The sequence below is a fragment of the Magallana gigas genome, chromosome 1, assembly GCF_963853765.1.
Source record: "Magallana gigas chromosome 1, xbMagGiga1.1, whole genome shotgun sequence".
NCBI classification, from domain to species: Eukaryota; Metazoa; Mollusca; class Bivalvia; order Ostreida; family Ostreidae; genus Magallana; species Magallana gigas.
In genome coordinates this window covers 22,200,034-22,220,128 of record NC_088853.1, presented here as the reverse complement: position 1 = coordinate 22,220,128, position 20,095 = coordinate 22,200,034, and the positions used below count along the sequence as shown (strand labels likewise).

Sequence of the window (20,095 nt, the reverse complement as noted above, 5' to 3'; positions counted from 1 at the left end):
TTCACTTAAAACAAAAAGTTTTAATAAGTCCTCTCACTTCCTCTCTCCCTTCCAATCTAATTCCTTTGTTTCTTATTTTCTATCAAGTTTTCTGACTTTTTTTCAAATAGACATTACATTTAGTTATTTACACATATGTAGTGACATTCATGTATTATATCCAAATAGCAAAAATGCTTCATTTTTTTCAATAATTTCTCTCTCTCTCTCTCTTCCTCTCTCCCTTCCAATCTAATTCCTCTAAATCAAACTTAGTGTCTATCGACTTCTCTCTCTCTCTTTCAAATTGACATCACATTTAGTTATTTACACGCATGTAGTGACATTCAGGTAAAATTTCTAAATAGAAAAATTACTTCATTTATACAAATTAGTTGTATTAAGTCAGCTCACTATTTCTCCCCTTCAATCTAATTCTCTCTCTCTCTCACTCTCTCTCTCTCTCTCACACGCACACACATAGCATTTCTCTTTTTCTGTTATTATTTGTAATAGTTAGTTGTTTACAATAAGTAACAAAAATTATACTGATACCTTCAAAAGCATCATTTTAAACATCTGCATCAAAAAACATATCAGTCATTGTCTGCAGATGCTTTCCATTTTGGGCCATTTCTCTTAAAAGAAAATGTAGAAAAATTTCAGATATGCATAGTATCATTCACAATTAATTGTTCATTCTTAATTTCTTAATAATCATATATATTGTATACAGTAATATATAATTATATAAAGAATTTAATTCAGCTCACTCAGATCAAATGTAAAAATATTACTCATAGACACTAAAGTACAAATAAAGCTTCTTTCTCTTCTATATCCCTCTTTCTTTTTTTCCCTTAAGCATGTGTTTGTTTACAGTAAGAAAAAAAATTGTTCATTACCTGGAAAAGCACAATATCCAACATCTACATCATAAGGCACATCAGTCACTATTTGCAAACAAAATTTTTGGTTTTGAGTCTCGAAAAGAAAATGTAAAAAAGAAGAATAATATTGGTTACATGTTGAGTTCATTAATGCAATGAAATAATCACCGTGAGTATATAAAATAATCCTTTTGTAAAGTATTGGACCCCCATGAGGAAACCAATATCTTTTGCTTTTAACTTGAAAAAATCAGTATACATGATGTACATGTAATTGATTATTAAAAAAAACAACCTATATCACCATTATAGTTTAAATAAAAATCCTTTCCTATTGAACTAAATAGACCTCCATGAGGACACCCATGCTTTTCATTTCAACGTTAAAAATTCAGTTTACTTATTCACTCCAAAAACCTCATAAATATTCTTGGATCTTTACTTCTGCCCTGATTTGTCTTAAATTACATTAACACTAAGAAATATTCACCATTAGTTTAAGTAAAAATCCTTTCCTGTTGAACTTAGAACCCCATGAGTAAATTTATACTTTTAATTTTAACGCCACAAATTCAGTATACTTGATCACTAAGGAAACTCCCTAAATTTATTTAAATCAATATTTGTACCTTTATTTATCCTAAATTACACAAATACTATGTAATAATTACTTAGACCCCCATGAAGAAACCCACACTTTTCATTTTAGCGTTCTAAACTCAGTATACTTAATCACATAGGAAACCCCTTAAATCTTTTTCAATCAATATTTGTACCCTAATTTATCTTTATTTACACTAATACTAAAAAATATCACCCCTAGTTTAGGTAAAATCTTTTCCTGTTAAATTTAGACTCCCATGAGGAAACCCATCATTTTCATTCAACGTTCTAAAATCAGTATACTTATTCACTTCGGAAACCCCCTAAATATTTTTCAGTCAATATTTATTCCCTAATTTATACTTTATTACATAAACACTTAGAAAAAATAACCATTGGTTTAAGTCAAAATCCATTCCTGTTGAACTTGGACTCCCATGAGGAAACTCATACTTTTCATTTTAATGTTATAAAATCAGTATACTTAATCACTAAGGAAACCCTTAATTCTTTTTCAATCAATATTTGTACCCTAATTTATCCTAAACTAAATTAACACTTAGAAATAATCACCATTAGTTTAAGTAAAAGTTCTTTCCTATTGAACTTAGACCCCCATGAGAAAACTCATACTTTTCATTTTAACGCTCTTAAATCAGTATACTAAATCACTTAGGAAACCCCTTAAATCTTTTTCAATCAATATTTGTACCTTAATTTATTCTAAATTACACTAATACTAAGAAATAATCACCATTAGTGTAAGTGAAATCCTTTTCTGTAAAATTAAGACTCCCATAAGGAAACCAATAATTTTCATTTTAACGTTATAAAATCAGTATACTTGATCACTTAGAACACCCCCTAAATATTTTTCAATCAATATTTGTACCCTAATTTATCCTAAACTACACTAAAACTAGGAAATATTCATCATTAGTTTAAGTAAAAATCCTTTCCTATTGAACTTAGACCCCCATGAGGAAACTCATACTTTTCATTTTAAAGCTCTTAAATCAGTATACTAAATCACTTCGGAAACCCCATAAATATTTTTCGATCAATATTTGTACCCTAATTTATCCTAAATTACACTAATACTAAGAAATTATCACCATTAGTGTAAGTTAAATCCTTTTCTGTAAAATTTAGACTCCCATAAGGAAATCAATAATTTTCATTTTAACGTTATAAAATCAGTATACTTGATCACTTAGGACACCCCCTAAATCTTTTTCAATCAATATTTGTACCCTAATTTATCCTAAACTACACTAAAACTAGGAAATATTCATCATTAGTTTAAGTAAAAATCCTTTCCTATTGAACTTAGACCCCCATGAGGAAACTCATACTTTTCATTTTAACGCTCTTAAATCAGTATACTAAATCACTTAGGAAACCCCATAAATATTTTTCAATCAATATTTGTACCTTAATTTATTCTAAATTACACTTATACTAAGAAATAATCACCATTAGTGTAAGTTAAATCCTTTTCTGTAAAATTTAGACTCCCATGAGTAATTCCATAATTTTCATTTTAACGTTATAAAATCAGTATACTTGATCACTTAGGGCACCCCCTAAATCTTTTTCAATCAATGTTTGTGCCCTAATTTAACCAAAATTACACTAATACTATGAATTAATCATCATTAGTTTAAGTAAAAATCCTTTCCTATTGAACTTAGACTTCCATAAGGAAACCCTTAATTTTCATTTTAACGTTCTAAAATCAGTATAGTATTCATTTAGGAACCCCCCCCCCCTAAATTTTTCAATCAATATTTGTACCTTAATTTATTCTAAATTACACTAATACTAAGAAATAATCACCATTAATGTAAGTTTAATCCTTTTCTGTTAAATTTAGACTCCCATGAGGAAACCCATACATTTCATTTTAACGTTATAAAATTAGTATACTTGATCACTTAGGACACCCCCTAAATCTTTTTCAATCAATGTTTGTGCCCTAATTTATCCTAAATTACACTAATACTATGAATTAATCATCATTAGTTTAAGTAAAAATCCTTTCTATTGAACTTAGACTTCCATAAGGAAACCCTTAATTTTCATTTTAACGTTCTAAAATCAGTATAGTATTCATTTAGGAACCCCCCCCCCCCTAAATTTTTTAAATCAATATTTGTATCCTAATTTATCTTAAATTACACTAATACTAAGAAATAATCACCATTAGTTGAAGTAGAAATCCTTTTTTATTGAACTTAGACTCCCATGAAGAAACCCATAATTCTAATTTAAACGTTATGAATTCAGTATACTTATTCACTTAGGAAACCATCTAAATCTTTTTCAATCAATATTTGTACCCTAATTTATCCTAAATTACACTAATACTATGAATTAATCATCATTAGTTTAAGTAAAAATCCTTTCTATTGAACTTAGACTTCCATAAGGAAACCCTTAATTTTCATTTTAACGTTCTAAAATCAGTATAGTATTCATTTAGGAAACCCCCCCCTAAATTTTTCAATCAATATTTGTACCTTAATTTATTCTAAATTACACTAATACTAAGAAATAATCACCATTAATGTAAGTTTAATCCTTTTCTGTTAAATTTAGACTCCCATGAGGAAACCCTTAATTTTCATTTTAACGTTCTAAAATCAGTATAGTATTCATTTAGGAACCCCCCCTAAATTTTCTAAATCAATATTTGTATCCTAATTAATCTTAAATTACACTAATACTAACAAATAATCGCCATTAGTTTAAGTAAAAATCCTTTCCTATTGAACTTAGACTCCCATGAAGAAACCCATAATTTTAATTTAAACGTTATGAATTCAGTATTGTTATTCACTTAGGAAACCATCTAAATCTTTTTCAATCAATATTTGTACCCTAATATATCCTAAACTACACTAATGTTAAGAAATAATCATCATTAGATTAAGTAAAAATCCTTTCCTATTGAACTTAGACTCCCATGAAGAAACCCATACATTTCATTTTAACATTATAAAATCAGTATACTTGATCACTTAGGACACCCCGTAAATCTTTTTCAATCAATATTTGTACCCTAATTTATCCTAAATTACACTAATACTATGAATTAATCATCATTAGTTTAAGTAAAAATCCTTTCCTATTGAACTTAGACTTCCATAAGGAAACCCTTAATTTTCATTTTAACATTCTAAAATCAGTATAGTATTTATTTAGGAGACCCCCCCCCCCCCCCTTAATTTTTTAAATCAATATTTGTATCCTAATTTATCTTAAATTACACTAATACTAAGAAATAATCGCCATTAGTTTAAGTAAAAATCCTTTCCTATTGAACTTAGACTCCCATGAAGAAACCCATAATTCTAATTTAAACGTTATGAATTCAGTATTGTTATTCACTTAGGAAACCATCTAAATCTTTTTCAATCAATATTTGTACCCTAATTTATCCTAAACTACACTAATGTTAAGAAATAATCATCATCAGTTTAAGTAAAAATCCTTTCCTATTGAACTTAGACCCCCATGAGGAAACTTATATTTTTCATTTTAACACTCTTAAATTAGTATACTAAATCACTTAGGAAACCCCTTAAATCTTTTTCAATCAATATTTGTACCCTATTTTATCCTAAATTACACTAACACTAAGAAATAATCAGCATTAGTGTAAGTTAAATCCTTTTCTGTTAAATTTAGACTCCCATGAGGAAACCCATACATTTCATTTTAACGTTATAAAATTAGTATACTTGATCACTTAGGACACCCCCTAAATCTTTTTCAATCAATATTTGTACCCTAATTTATCCTAAATTACACTAATACTATGAATTAATCATCATGAGTTTAAGTAAAAATCCTTTCCTATTGAACTTAGACTTCCATAAGGAAACCCTTAATTTTCATTTTAACGTTCTAAAATCAGTATAATATTTATTTAGGAAACCCCCCTCCCCCCTAAATTTTTTAAATCAATATCTGTACCCTAATTTATCTTAAATAACACTAAAACTAAGAAATAATCACCATTAGTTGAAGTAGAAATCTTTTTTTATTGAACTTAGACTCCCATGAAGAAACCCATAATTCTAATTTAAACGTTATGAATTCAGTATACTTATTCACTTAGGAAACCATCTAAATCTTTTTCAATCAATATTTGTACCCTAATTTATCCTAAACTACACTAATGTTAAGAAATAATCATCAATAGTTTAAGTAAAAATCCTTTCCTATTGAACTTAGACCCCAATGAGGAAACCTGTACTTTTCATTTTAACGTTCTAAAATCAATCTGTACACTTAATCACTTAGGAAACCCTCTAAATCTTTTTGGATCATTATCTGTACCCAAATTTATCTCAGATCGTACTAATATTAAGAAATAATCACCATTAGCTTAAGTAAATATCATTTATTTTGAAATTTAACCCCATGAGAAAACTCATACTTTTCATTTTAATGATAAAAATCAGTATTTCCTACTAAATCACTTTTTTAAAGTAACTTTTCCTAATATGTTTGTATTAATATAATTATGTAACGTAATTCATCCGTATTTTCAATGAAATTGTACAATTGAAAAGGTATATCAATCAAGTAAATGTATGTGGAAACAGCATAACGATTCCATAGAACACAGCATTATGATTTTTAGAAAGATAGAGGAAATTAGGATTAAAAGTTGGCAATGTTTACAGAATGTTTTTAAACAGGTATTATGATAACAGCTATGCTGATTGAGGTTAAAAGATCACATATTTTGCTTTTAATACATATTATTTATTTAAAAGAATTAAATATAGACTCAGTGTTAACCAGTTGGGAAAAAATACCGCTAAATTGAGGAAATATCACCTATTTCTGATTAGGAATGGGGCCGAATTTCGGCCACTAAGAAGGTACTGATATATCCCTTAAAATATAAGTAATAATCTGTTCCATAATTAAATAAATCTTGAAATAAAATAGACACATTTTAATTCTAAATAAGTTACGATCCCTTCTTTGATTATAAATATGGCATTCGCATGATGTCAAAATTAGATCTCGTGTTCTCTTATCAGTGAAAAACTTAACAGCAAAAACAATGCCTGACCTTGTTATAGTCGTTTACCAGATTTATCTATTAGAATAGAATGATATAATTCCCTAGATATCGAAGAAAAAATGATACTTACTGTAAACAATTATTTCCATCTTCGAGTAGGAAGTTCCGATTGCGCATGCGCTATTTATATCCAATGGAGGAAAGTGTGTAAAGTACTCTTATGGACTCCACGATGCGTGTCAAAAAATTCACATACACGCCGGAAACCCAAACATAGTACGATTTTATATTTTTTGAATCAAGTACGATGAGAAATAACGTTTCCGAACGATTTTACTTCCCACTACACGGGTGCATGTAGTGGGAAGAAAAAATGTAGTGGGATAAAACGTGTGTATTCATACTCGTGTAGTGGTATTCAGGTGCTTACAAACACACACACACACACACACACACACACACAAATGGCAAGACATTTGCACTCGTGGATCCTCAGGATGACAAGGAAATTCTTAGCACCTGTTTGAAAACTGAGTATATGCCTACACTTGGGACTCACAGATTTGAAAGATGCCAAGATTGGAAACTCCTTATTGAGAGTGTTGCTCTTTTGAAACGTTTCATTAAGCACAGGAAAGAAGACAAACCAAAGATTCGGTTAAAATCTGTTGACTCTTACAAGGCTGCTGAAACATGTATTATCAGAGCCGTTCAACAAGAAATGCATGTTGAAGAAATTTCATGCTGACGCTCATCACAAAACTTACCGAGGAACAGCTCAATACTTTCACTAAACCCTGTCCTAGATGATGATGGCATCCTACGTGTTGGTGGACGATTGAAGAATGTTTCAGCTGACGTTGTCTGCGCACTACCCTTACTTATACCAGGGAAACATTATGTTGCTACCCTGCTGATTGTCAAGTGTCATCAGTCAGTTCGTCACCAAGGTCGTTACTTCACAGAGGGCAAGGTGAGATCCAGTGGGTATTGGATAACGGGATGTAGACGTCTCGTTGTCTCGATCTTGCACAAGTGTGTGATTTGCCGGAGGATGCGACGACAGTGTGAATCGCAGAAGATGTCTGACCTACCAGAAGATCTTTTGATTCCAGGTCAACCTCCTTTTACCTCTGTGGGCGTAGACATTTTCGGACCGTGGGACGTTATTACACGTAAAACAAGAGGATCCTCTGCAAACAGCACCTGTCTGGTGACCCGAGCAGTGCATATAGAAGTGCTCGAAGAGATGTCATCATCTTCATTCATAAATGCGCTAAGACGGTCCACCGCTATAAGAGGAAAAGTGAAGTTGTTTAGGTCAGATATGGGTACAAACTTCCTTGGTGCCATGGATCCTTACGCATAGAGGCAATCTGTGTCGAAGATACCCCAGTGAAATAAAATACCTTTACAATGAAGGGACTGTTTGGAAATCTAATTTGCCCCATGCTTCCCACATGGGTGGTGTGTGGGAAAGGCTAATAGGTCTGACACGTCGAATTCTCGATAGTATGCTACTAGATCATGGCATAGTTGGACTGACGCACGAAGGTTTGGTCACTTTCCGAGCGCATTTATGAATTCTCGCCCTCTATCGGCTGTTTCATCGGATTCAGATTCACCATTCATTCTTACACCAAATATGTTACTTGCGCAAAAAACGGATTCCATGCATGGATTTCCTGTGAGACAGATACCAAAGACTTGTTGCGTGTCCAGTGGAAAAGAGCACAACATCTTGCTACTATATTCTGGGATAAGTGGAAAAAAGAAATATCTACACACTTTACAGAACCGTAGGAAATGGCACCAGACAGAAAGGAATGTACAGGTTAATGATGTCATCTTACTTAAAAATAAAGACGTGCATCGTAACGATTGGCCCTTTGGAATTGCCACCAAAGTGTTTCTTGGAGAAGATGATCTAGTGCGTAAAGTAGAGCTCAAGGTTAGTCGGAATGGAAGAGTTAATTCATACATCCGACCAGTGCACGAGATCGTTGTTCTTCTCGAACAGTGATGGACTTTAGTTGTTCTTGTTGTTGCACAATTCAGGCATTTGTGTACTTTTAAAATCTGTATGACTATTTAGTTTTTATCATACACAGTATGTGTAATTGAAACTCAATTTCTGTATAAAAATATATCTTAGGTTAAGTGACAATAGTTTAAGTTTGATGTAATATCATTAAGATATCAGACGGGGAGTGTTCCGTCTCCGGAATAATTTTCATTTTCGTCCGGATTTGTGTTTTTCTTTCATAATATAGAAACGTTGTACAAACGTTTTGCGTTAGTTTTAGCACGTGCTTCCGAGCACGATTCCTACATTGCATGTCTCTTTGATAGCAAGATTTATCGTAGTGGGGTCTGTCCCTGCAAAGCGTAAGTGTAAATCATGATATTTTCCTAATTATAAGTTTGTAATTATAGTTTATTTATTAGTCCAAATATATAATACCACGCAACTATTTAAATAGTAAGAGAAAATTCGGAATGAACTTATCGTGGTACATAATTGTACTACATGTATTCATACATTTTTTCTTATCTTTTAACATAACTACTAAGTATTCAAAATATATTGATACATTTCATGTATATTGATCTTTGATACATCTGTAAACTTTATTACTTCTGTATTTTCCTACATATGTTTTTGTGTGGCAAATGTTTATTGTGAAATTGTGTTTTGATATTGAGTGCATATTGTTTACATGCTGATAAGCCATTAAAGTAAGAAAGTTATATATTATACTAATGGGTATATCCTGTTCCAATTGTTCATTTTGAAGGGAATGTCTGTTTAAATTTAGAAAGTGTGGTCACCAATAACTGTCACAATCCTGTATGATTATTTTAAGAGTATTGGTACTTGAGATTCAATTGTTATAGTGTCTTTTGTTATTTTCAGTTTTCTTATCATTTTTGCACAACCTTGATAATGTAAATCATCTTTACTTTGATGCCTTTGGATTTTTACCAGCGGTGTAAACAATCTCCGGATTAAAGACTGCATATTGGTTATTGTCACATTTAGTGTCCAAACTGTTTGCCATAGTTTTTATCTGTATATATACTTTAATCAACATCAGGTGTCCATAGATTTATTTTGAGTACCTAAAACTCACTCAACTGGTTAGGCATTTAAAATACCCGTGCGAGTGTGATCAGTTTAGGCGTAGCAGGCACCTGAGAAGCACTTGCTGTCCTGTAATAGAGTTTGTTCTACAAAATATTTACATCTGAGCATATTCTTACCAGGTTCTTCTCACTTCTGAGGTAAGAGAGTTTTATTTTAAAGTTTTTTTTATTGTTAATTTCAGTTGCAATGACAGCCAAGTTCCTTTTTTGTGTTTTTGTTCATTTGTTCCATAGAGTTGTTTTAAACTTAACATATTGTTGAAGTACATAAAAACAGGTAATGTTTATATAGTATACAAAGTAACTGTGAAGTAACAATGCTCCGTAAACATTGTAAAAAGTGTGTATAGTAATTGCGTGAATTCAGTGTATATGTAAACATGCTATTTGTATAATGTATATAGTATGTGTAAAGTTCAAGTGTAAAAATATATAAGTAAAACATGAGTAAAAGTATGCATGTATAATATAAGTAAATACATGTAAAATATGTGTGTAAAATAATGTATATGTATGTGGAAAAGCGTGCATAGAATATAACCCCAATGTATGGTATATACAGTTATGAAATGTATACTATTATTAGATCCCAGTATTGCAGTATTCAAGGAACTCAGCCTTTAGAAAAATGGAACCACCATAAACAGTCAACATTCAACTATTCAACAGTCAAGATTCACCAACTTTGGCCTGTCTTACACGGATACACGGACGGATGGTTTTTTGAGCCCGCCGAGGCCGCCATTACGGACCAGCCAATAAGTGACATACAAAAAACTATATTTCTTTGTAAAACTTAAATTACAAGATAAACAAATGTATTGAAGATTAAAATGTAGTTAATCATTCAACTAGTTATTCTTTCTGACAACCAGCACGGCCAATCTGTGACAGTTATGTAAACTTCCGGTTGGGATTATAAATACTTGAACATGAGTTTTGTTCTCATGTACAGTTTTGAGGACATAGAACCCACTCCTTGTTTATATTAAACGTCAATTGATTTACAGATGTAAATCGTTGTAGTGAGACTTTCAAAATACTGTGAATTAATTCAAAATTGAATTTTGATGACAAAAATATGCAATATTTAAGGGTGTGTGTACTTTTGGTCACCTTTTTAGTTTCCTTTCTCACATTTTATTAGACTGTTGGGAACAGGCATATTTGGGGGGTTTTCTTAAGTTAGTCCGAATAGTATCGTACTCGTTGTCCGATGTCTTGTGTGATAACCTTTCCTTTAAATGACCGTGGAAGGATTATTTTTCAAACGTATGCTGAACGCAGATTTAATTTAAGTTTTTTAAAGTAATTTGTTTTAAACAGAGTTAAATCCTAAAGATGAATTAAAGTTATCATCATCATGTTCACATTGTTTTACCGTTGCATCCCAGTTGACAAAGTTTGAAAGAAAACAAAAAGTGTTGGCAATCAAAAATATCTATCTTTCGATGATCTGTTTAAAGGTTTTACAAATGTGAGCAATGTTTGAACAACAAACAAAAAACCATGTCCTGTCGTCTATGATAACGTTTATTAGTTTTCGTTAATCGAATGTGTGGACACCATTGCAAACACTCTATTTGTATTTAATAACACTATATAACTGTGGGAGTTATATTCAGTGATTTGGAATTGAAGATTGTACGGTTTTAATTACAAGTACACGAAATGGTGATTGTATGTATATATCATTTCTACATTACACAGGTGTCGCTTTCAGCCGTATTGTCTTTAGGCGATGGTTACTCCGCCATCTATTGGAATAGCTGTCCCAGTCATATTCTGACCTGCTGGGGAACAAAGGAACACCACTAAGTCAGCTATCTAAATAGGAAAAAATACCGATCTTTCAGCAATGCAACTTCAATGTTGGTGTGTTATCAACAATACTCTTTTCAAGTTTGATTTGACACTCACTACCATATTGAACATAATAATGAATATAGAAAATCAAAACCTAATTCTTCTTAAAAACTAAGGTATTTCCGCCTAATAATTGGTTTATGGTTTATGATTCAGACGATTTCCCTTCGACTAAATCTTAAAGTTGTAAGTGATTTTATTGAAATTAAAAAACACTTTAGGGCAATTGAAAGACTACCCCCCCCCCCCTCAATGTGAACTAACGACATTAAGCAAGTTTCAACATCTCTATTCTTCATTTAAAAAAAATCAATCAGTAAACAGGTTATTAAAAGAAAAGAATATAAAACAAAAGAAAACAGTTAATGGTTCTAACAACAGGAAGGTGAGAAATAAGAAAAAAAACCTGCGGCGATTGTTTTACTAAATTTGAGGGGGAGGGGGGGGGGGGGGGTGATACACTGTTAAAGAGCAATGTTTGTGGGGATTTTTGTTGTTTTTGTTTTTGTTGTTTTGTTTTGTTGTTGTTGTTTTTTTTGGTTTTTTTGGTGTTTGTTTTTGGTCTTTATGAAGAATCAAGTAAAGAATTATTGCAGATAATTATGAATTAAATTGATTAATTGATTGATTGTTTCTTTTGTTCTATTAATCTTATTTTTTCTCAATATTGAAATGGTTTATAATTAGGGTCATCAAAATGCAATAGCTATATAGTGATATAGTGTCCTTAGTGAAAGAAAACGGGTTTTTAAACATCGTTCAAGATTTCCCATCCTAATGTCAAGTAAATAAAAAAAGGTTGACATGTTACCAATCAGACCTGTCTTTAGCGTTAAAGATTTATATTTAAACCACAAACTAAACTTTTTGTGTATAAAACAATTCGAAACTTTTAATTTCAAATAAATATGCGTTTCTATATTTTTTAGACACAAATTTTTATCAAAAGAAGAAAAAAGTAGTTTTTAAATGGCAATGACAACATTCTTAAAAGATCATTTTTTTAATGTGTCTTTAATTTTGTTCTTGTGATTTAGAAAACCTCGTGATTGTAAGTGCATAAGTACTATATTTACCTGTTCAGGTGTAGTAAACTGTTTTGTTGGGTGTGACTGTCTAGTCGCCTCCTTTGAAAACACAAAAAATAATAAACTTAAAAAAAAAAAAAAACTCTAATTATGCAAAGAGGAAACTTTTATAATTACAGTTAGCATTGTAATTATTAATTGTATGGCGAAGTCAAGATAATGAGCATTCAATAATTTAACTTTACAGAACATAATTTCATCACTGTTGTGCATAAACGGAATTGTACATTTACGTCTTGCAAAATGTTTGCTGTCATTTATCTGCATTATAAATTTAGCGAATATGATTATCTAACTATCAGTTTTGTAAAATTAAAAAGATTGTCTCAGAGCAAAACATGCAAAATCTTTTTATTTTAAATAGTTCAAAAAGGTACATAGACTTTTTCATTTGGCTTTGTATATTAAAGATCGATGATGTTTCAAGGTTTAAAACACATTTAAACATTTCGTCCATTGTTTTTATTCTTAGTGACAACAATATATTTTTAAACATATAATTGCAAATTAAGGGACGCTGGTACATGTAATAAAAAAAATGCAGGGCTATCTTTCATCATTACAAAAAGATTGTTGCATTATAACTTAATTTTATCTTTTGCATATATGTTAAAGATGATTAATATTAATTTTTTACATTGATTGTATTTTTTTTAAATTGATAAATAAGGTCAAGATCTAGCAAATGATTCTAGAGTGTCTTTTTGGTGCTAGAACCATTATGACGTCATAATCAATTTAATGAATCTTTTCCTGAATTATATGGCTTTAAAGGAATTATGTGAAAAATAAACAATATTTTGACATTCTATATTTAATTACGAGAAAACTAATCCCTGTACCTATAATCAATTTGACATCTTTTTAGAGATAAGGTCAAGAACTTGTTTGATGCTGTTTTTGGAGAGACTGTAGGCATTCCAGATATATTTCATTAGTCAAAAATGGACAAAACTCCGAGATTCCTTACTTTTACCCTTCATATTAAGTAGAAAATGGTTGTTTGAAACATGATTTTTCATAGTGTTTTTATTTAACATTTTAAGCCCCGGTACACCCTATGAAACAAAGATATTGTTATGAAGCATTATTAAAAGAATTTATATCTTGAATTTCCTAAACCTGTAGACAACTTTCATTTACTAGATCTTGACCTTAAGCTTTATAGCCCACCAAACATATACAATGGGGCACAATTTCAATTTTATGACTTGTTTGATCTTAGTCTAAAGGAAGATCAGTAGTATTGACTACATGGTTAATAAGTATTTATATGTTCTTTAAAAAACAAAACAAAACAAAAAAACAGACCCATGCACTTTTACCTTTATCATGTGAGAAAAGTTACTTTGTTTGAATTCTATACCTATATACCACGTATAGCTTACAAAAGCTTCTGGACCATTTTCATGTTTTTCTCTCAGACACGCTCATCATATCGATTTTTTGAGATCGTATGATACAACAAAAAACCCGCAATATTCGTGTGCCCATAGACCTATATGTAAAATATTTTGATGCAAGTTACCCTAAAAATGTACCTTTGTTTCCTCGTAGCTCTTTCCAGTAGCTGTCTGTAGGTGTTCCAGAAAAGATGTTATAACTACAGATGCAATAAAATTCATAATGTATTAGAAACCAGAACTTGAAATATATGTGGTATTGTATGCCTACATATGTAGTTTAAGAAACTTGCTTAAAGGTAGATTAAAAATTAAAACGTGATACACTGTACAATGTATGTCTAATGTATCAAATACGCTCACTAATAAACGGTGTTTTAAAGGATAAATACCCCATCCAACCAAAACACAGAACATATACTGAAATACTGAAAAAATAAAGCATGTTTGTAATATGCATGTGTTCGTTTTTCAAATGCAAAAGTTGATTTGTGATGTGATTTTTCATTTTAAATGATTGACTGGAAAGGTATATCTATTATCATTTAAAAAATCAACAAAAAATCAACACAAGACCAGGTCTAATATTTCAAATTGTATGGGCACATTATATTACATGTACTGTTAGAAAGTAGAATCATTAAGGCTGAATTGTAGCTATCGACAAACATTTGATACACCAAAGAATCAAGTTACCTTACTATGATTACAAAAAAAGAAACTGACTTTTGATCACGTTTAACAAACTGTGAATGGCGTAATGCATTTACATGGTGTGTCCACAACCGTAGGACAGATGGCGTTACATGTCACGCCTTTATCTGCACACTCTACAGCAACTGCCTGTAAACATAAAAGAATAGTGTGAAATTATAATCATTCGTAGTGGCTTAATTTTCGTGGTATTCGTGGGTATCCCTCTCCCACGTATTTACATCCTCAATGAAAACAAATTTAGAAGGAGTTATCATCGTAACTGAAACTAAAGAACGACGCATCAACGAAATGTATCCCCACAAATAAGCATAAAATACCCACAATCAACGAACATTGGCCCCCAAGAATTTAAATGAATCCACAATATGCGATCAATGCATATATTTATTATTTCTTTTTTTGTCAGAAGTGAAAAAGCAATGGAAAACACATATATGGCAATTAAAAACGGATAACTATTAATGGGTTCCTATTTTTGATTGACTAAGAACGTACAAATGCATAGCAGGTATATTTGCATGCCATCATGTTTTGCTAAATCAGGCCAGACTGCTCCTCTGTGTTATGGATTATATTAATCTGAACTATTGATGCGTTTTATACAAACAGTTCTAAAGATGTTGAAATCTGTTTTATTAAAAGTTTAATATTGGTCAAAGTCTAATATTGCCGTTGGTTTCATACAAACGTGATAGGAAAAGGCGTTTATTCACTTGTCTTTATGATAAATCCATAGCAAGTATTAAAACAACACGATAAGGATGTGTATACATAAGGTCTTTTTTAAACTTAAAGTACATCAAGTCATAGATGTTGAAACCATAAACCATAATTAAAGTATTCTCTTGGAGAGAAATGATATTTTCCTTTACCAAAAGAATAATTGAAAACATCTGATATAAAATAATTATTTTTTGGTAAATCATTTCACCTATTGAATAATCGTTTAATTTTTTATCAACGTTTTAACTAAGATTTATGTTCGCTAGTCCGAATGTCTTCGAATTTATTTTTCTCTCTTCCTTAAACATATTCTTCATTGGTCATGAAAACCGAAATTTTTCACGAACAGTGCTAAGGAGAACAGATATCTCGAATGTATTTTTCGGGGTAAACTAATTAACGATTTATACTCACTTGTGAAAAAACCAAACAATTCTACTCTCTGAAACTAATGATTTCCTAACATTTTAATATAGTTCATTTGTTTTGTTTTTTGCTTTTTTTTTTTTACTTCTAAAATCAGACAAGAATGTTTCCCTTGGAAGGTTAACAATGTTATTGCATACACGATTAAAGAAGCTGTTAGGAAATATTGAAGAAACAGGCTGGGGATTTTTCAAACAAAATTTTCTAAATCAAAAACTCCATTAAAAGAAACATAATAAAACAACACATAAAGAGGCTATTAGAAAATGTTTAGAAGGAAGTAAAGTTTTACCCTCGTGAGTCCAATAAGACCAGTCTTAGAGGCAATATAACTTGAGATACTTCCTGTTGCCTTTATTCCCAGAATAGAAGAAATGTTTATAATTCTTCCCCAACCTGAAATTAGAAAAATTCAGCAAAAAAGGGAAAAAAAAATATTTTTATACTATAAAGAAAAACTGTCTTTATATTTGATAAATAGAAATAAATTGTCTTTTCGGTACATTTATGCACAATGTATTAGAAGCCGAACACCAACAAGACGAATTTTGTTTCCATTGTTGCATATATTATCTGTTAAGTAGTTACTCTAATATCTTGTTGCACGGTCAGAACATAACCCTGGGGCAATTTTCCGCTCATTTTTAATAATATCCTACTTTCACCCAATTTAAATGCAAGAGTAACGCAATTTGTCTCTAAATATAATACAATCCATTTTATTATGCCAGCTTGAAAAAATAAACATAGAATACATATATTTTTGTTATTTAATTTTACCTTTATCTTTCATTAAGCCAATAACCAGTTTTATCAATACGAATGGTGCAGTCAAATTGAGGCCTATATCTTCATCCCAAACATCATCAGACAAATCTTCAATCTTGTTGATTGATAATCGACCTGTAGAATGATAACTGAATGATTTGGTAAATTATTTTTGGCTGGCTGGAAGGATGAATCAAAGGATGAATGGATGATTAAAAGGATAGGTGAACATGGATAGATAAATAAATAAATGAGAGATTGATAGATGGATGGATGGATGGATGGATGAATATATACCAGCTGCATTAACTAAAATGTCAACATCTCCAGACTTCAGATCTTGGAAAACCTTGTGGATGTCTTCTTTGTTTATAAGGTCGCATTGGAAGTATTTAACATTCCGTTTACTTCTGTGGAAAAAATGGGAAAATATAACCCACAGAAATGTTTTTTAATTGCTTATAGAGTATAATGATATATATGTTGGCATTCCGTCTTATAATCATTCGCTTATGATTAGGAAAACAAAATCTTAACTTTTAAAGCAGAACACCAAGCAAGATTAATCTGTCTATGTTTAAACATTTCAAAATAAAATTGCTTTACTCTGCTTTTATTTCATCGATGGACATCCGTACAATATCATGTTTCACTTTGTCTACCCCAATGACGTCACATCCGGCATTCGCTAAAGATGTAGCAATCACCGATCCAATGGCGCCAGCAAAGCCCGTCACAAGTGCTGTTCTGCCTTGAAGTTCCATTTCAACCTGGTCTTGCAAACGTTTTTTAAGGTGTAATATATTGATTAAGATTATTTCAACTGTAACTCAATGTAACAAAGATTTGATTTGATTTTGTTGGGTTTAATTTAATTAGATTCTATAAATACGCTTTTTTTACTATTGTTTCCAAAATAAAATAAATCTTGCAATAAAAAATTAGTATGGCAAGTATGGCATCTCATATTGCTTAAGAACAACAAATTCTTAAATTTGTGTAGACATCATCCCATATTATACACGAACAACATTGTTTTAAAGCCCCTTAATATATAAGTAACGAGTATTTAATGATATAGTAATAATAGTTAGCAGCTAGGTAACATAAGTTTGATTACATGAAAACTTCTTACCTGAGTTTCGTGTCGTCTAAAACACCGTCATCTGAATTCGACTAAACAGCAAATTGTTATGCAACATTATTTTATAGACCAGTGACGTCATTTAAGTGTCCTTGTTCTGATTTTATGCAATATCATGCATACATTTCACATTCTGAGATAACAACTTTTTAAAACATGTTTAATGGATGCTCACTACTCCTAGGCACCTGATCCTGCCTCTGGGGTTTTCCAGAGGTCCGTGATTGTTCTGTTCTGGACTATTGATTGAATAACGGATTGTCCACGGATTTTTTCCGTTTATCCCGATCATGATATTTTCCCCAAATTACGACATTTTTCCCGATAAATACATTTTTACCTATATGACATTGGGCGCATGGCAAATGTGATCTTCCTGCAGAGGATGCTTACTCATCCTAAGCACCTGATCGTACCTCTATCTATTTAGAGGTCCGTGTTGCTCTGCTTTGAATTTGTATTTCGTTTTATGGATTTTTGAGATGGTTGACAGTTTGTAATTGTCATATTCCATTATATTTCCAACTTTTGATTTTCACGTAAATGAACATGTAGTCTGCTGTAAATATTTTGGTATTGTTTATTAAAAATTTTGTAGTTTTCCTTTTAACTTTATTTTTTAACACCACCTTTCTTAAAAACAAATGTCAGTGGGATTTTCGTTACGTTTTCTGTTTAAGAAAACGATAAATGCCAAAGGGAAAGAAGATCATACCATTTAAAAAAATATTTGTAAATGAATATCATGTCACTCTGCGAATATGATTTAACAATGCTATGATCTTGCGGTAAGATCCCAGGAGGTAATCGTTACAAACAATTACAGCTATCGTTTATTTTAGAAAACATAATTATTTAAACATTTTCCAGACATGCAAATCGCAGAAACACGATGCAAATGGCCTCATTTCTTGTATCAAGAGGTGCAGTAACCGGTGATACTTATCTACTGTTATGTAACTTGTAACCTTGCTATCAATGACCCCTTAGCTTTTAGGAGTCATATGACTGCAAGATTGTGCATTATCTCCTGCTTTTCTCACGCAGCAGATGTGCAGACCAAATAACTGAGACATTCGTGCACGAAACTAGAATAATAAAATGTCTATCAAGAAGCATATGTATTGACAAAGACAGCATATGCAATTATATTCTTTTATTTATGATATTTCTTTTTCTTTTCTTTCGATACATAAGATCAAAAGAAATGATTAAATTTATCAAAACAAATGTTTTAAATTTGAATATAATTTATATGTGCGCAATGTATCTGCGCAAATCGAATTGCTTTCGTCATCCTTAAATAAAAGTTTCTAAAACAGTGATAAAATATGTTCTATAACTCCTTACTACGAAAGCATTGACTTTTTATAGTAAGACGGTTCTTGAAGTGTAAACAGGATAATAATTATGAGATAATGTTGCAAAACAATTCAATATAAACATTCATTTCTAATTTTGAGTCAGATATGTTAACGTGTATTTATTTCATTGTATTGTACATGTATGAGATTTATGTATCTTAAATAAATGTCCAATCAAATGCTTTAAATAGCAGATGTTTTAGATTTCTAAAAATACTCGTTTGAAAGATACGACAACAGTCAAACTTTACAATTACTTATCACAATCTAGTATAAAAGACAGTATAGTACATGCAATAACAATATCGCTGTGTGCTGCATGTGTTATGCCAACATATCATTTATAGTTTGATACAGACCCTGAAACGTGCTACTACACCAGTTGCACGGTTCGGTTCGTTACGATTTTTGAACGGTACGGTTCGCTTTGTGAACGGTACGGTTCGTTTTGTTAACGGTACGGTACACTTTGTGAACGGTACGTTTCGTTTTGTGAACGGTACGGTTCGTTTCTTACACGGAACGGTACGGTTCGTTTTAGAGGTGTAGTAGCACGTTTCAGGGTCTGTATATATATAGTGTAGTCGCCTCATGTCAATGAACTATTTACAAAAGGTATGTTTTCTTATTAGACAATACACTTGCTCAACACGATGCTTAATATTGTTGTTTCGTTTCCATTTATAAATTTGAGCCAAATGAATAATCAGCTAGTCTGAGGTCAAAACGTGTCAACATGCGTTGCAGAAAACAAACATAAGCGATTGGAATAAGTTTATGATTCCTTTGGACATGGCTGAATAGTATTGTTAATGTTCTTGCGCTAGCGCAACATTAAAAACATGCCAGCAGAGCAGTTTCTATTTATTATGTCCTGTTTACTAAATCATCGTTCTGTTATACTTATATTTAATGTAATGGTAGAGGAAA

General features: G+C 31.2%; 2 protein-coding genes and 1 long non-coding RNA gene across 9 annotated transcripts in view; 1 reads left to right on the top strand and 2 right to left on the bottom strand.

The window, feature by feature from the left end:
- Positions 1 to 1,388, bottom strand: part of LOC136276366 (uncharacterized) — a 6,507-nt gene extending 5,119 nt beyond the window's left edge. Inside the window, exons 1-2 of the long non-coding RNA XR_010714847.1 lie at positions 885 to 1,388; positions 535 to 617 (exon numbers count right to left, since the gene is read on the bottom strand). This is a non-coding gene — a long non-coding RNA (uncharacterized lncRNA). The remainder of the gene's footprint in view (positions 1 to 534; positions 618 to 884) is intronic.
- A 5,669-nt stretch (positions 1,389 to 7,057) lies between these two features.
- Positions 7,058 to 7,888, top strand: LOC136275721 (uncharacterized). The gene is made up of 2 exons (XM_066085546.1): positions 7,058 to 7,214; positions 7,326 to 7,888. The coding sequence occupies exons 1-2, from the start codon at positions 7,058 to 7,060 to the stop codon at positions 7,886 to 7,888; spliced, it is 720 nt and encodes a 239-aa protein (XP_065941618.1).
- Positions 7,889 to 11,301: 3,413 nt separating this feature from the next.
- Positions 11,302 to 20,095, bottom strand: part of LOC136269600 (D-beta-hydroxybutyrate dehydrogenase-like) — a 21,630-nt gene continuing 12,836 nt past the window's right edge. For 2 of the 7 annotated variants that reach the window (XM_066088404.1, XM_066088408.1), the window contains exons 2-9: positions 17,264 to 17,427; positions 16,955 to 17,067; positions 16,670 to 16,792; positions 16,182 to 16,285; positions 14,794 to 14,866; positions 14,162 to 14,223; positions 12,609 to 12,659; positions 11,302 to 11,493 (exon numbers count right to left, since the gene is read on the bottom strand). In XM_066088404.1, the coding sequence (XP_065944476.1) occupies positions 11,401 to 11,493; positions 12,609 to 12,659; positions 14,162 to 14,223; positions 14,794 to 14,866; positions 16,182 to 16,285; positions 16,670 to 16,792; positions 16,955 to 17,067; positions 17,264 to 17,421 (777 nt within the window). In that variant the 5' untranslated portion in view covers positions 17,422 to 17,427 and the 3' untranslated portion in view covers positions 11,302 to 11,400. Of the gene's footprint in view, positions 11,494 to 12,608; positions 12,660 to 14,161; positions 14,224 to 14,793; positions 14,867 to 16,181; positions 16,286 to 16,669; positions 16,793 to 16,954; positions 17,068 to 17,263; positions 17,433 to 17,792; positions 17,949 to 20,095 lie in introns of those variants that run through there. The other 5 variants (XM_066088403.1, XM_066088396.1, XM_066088411.1 and 2 more) reach the window with 5 other exon arrangements.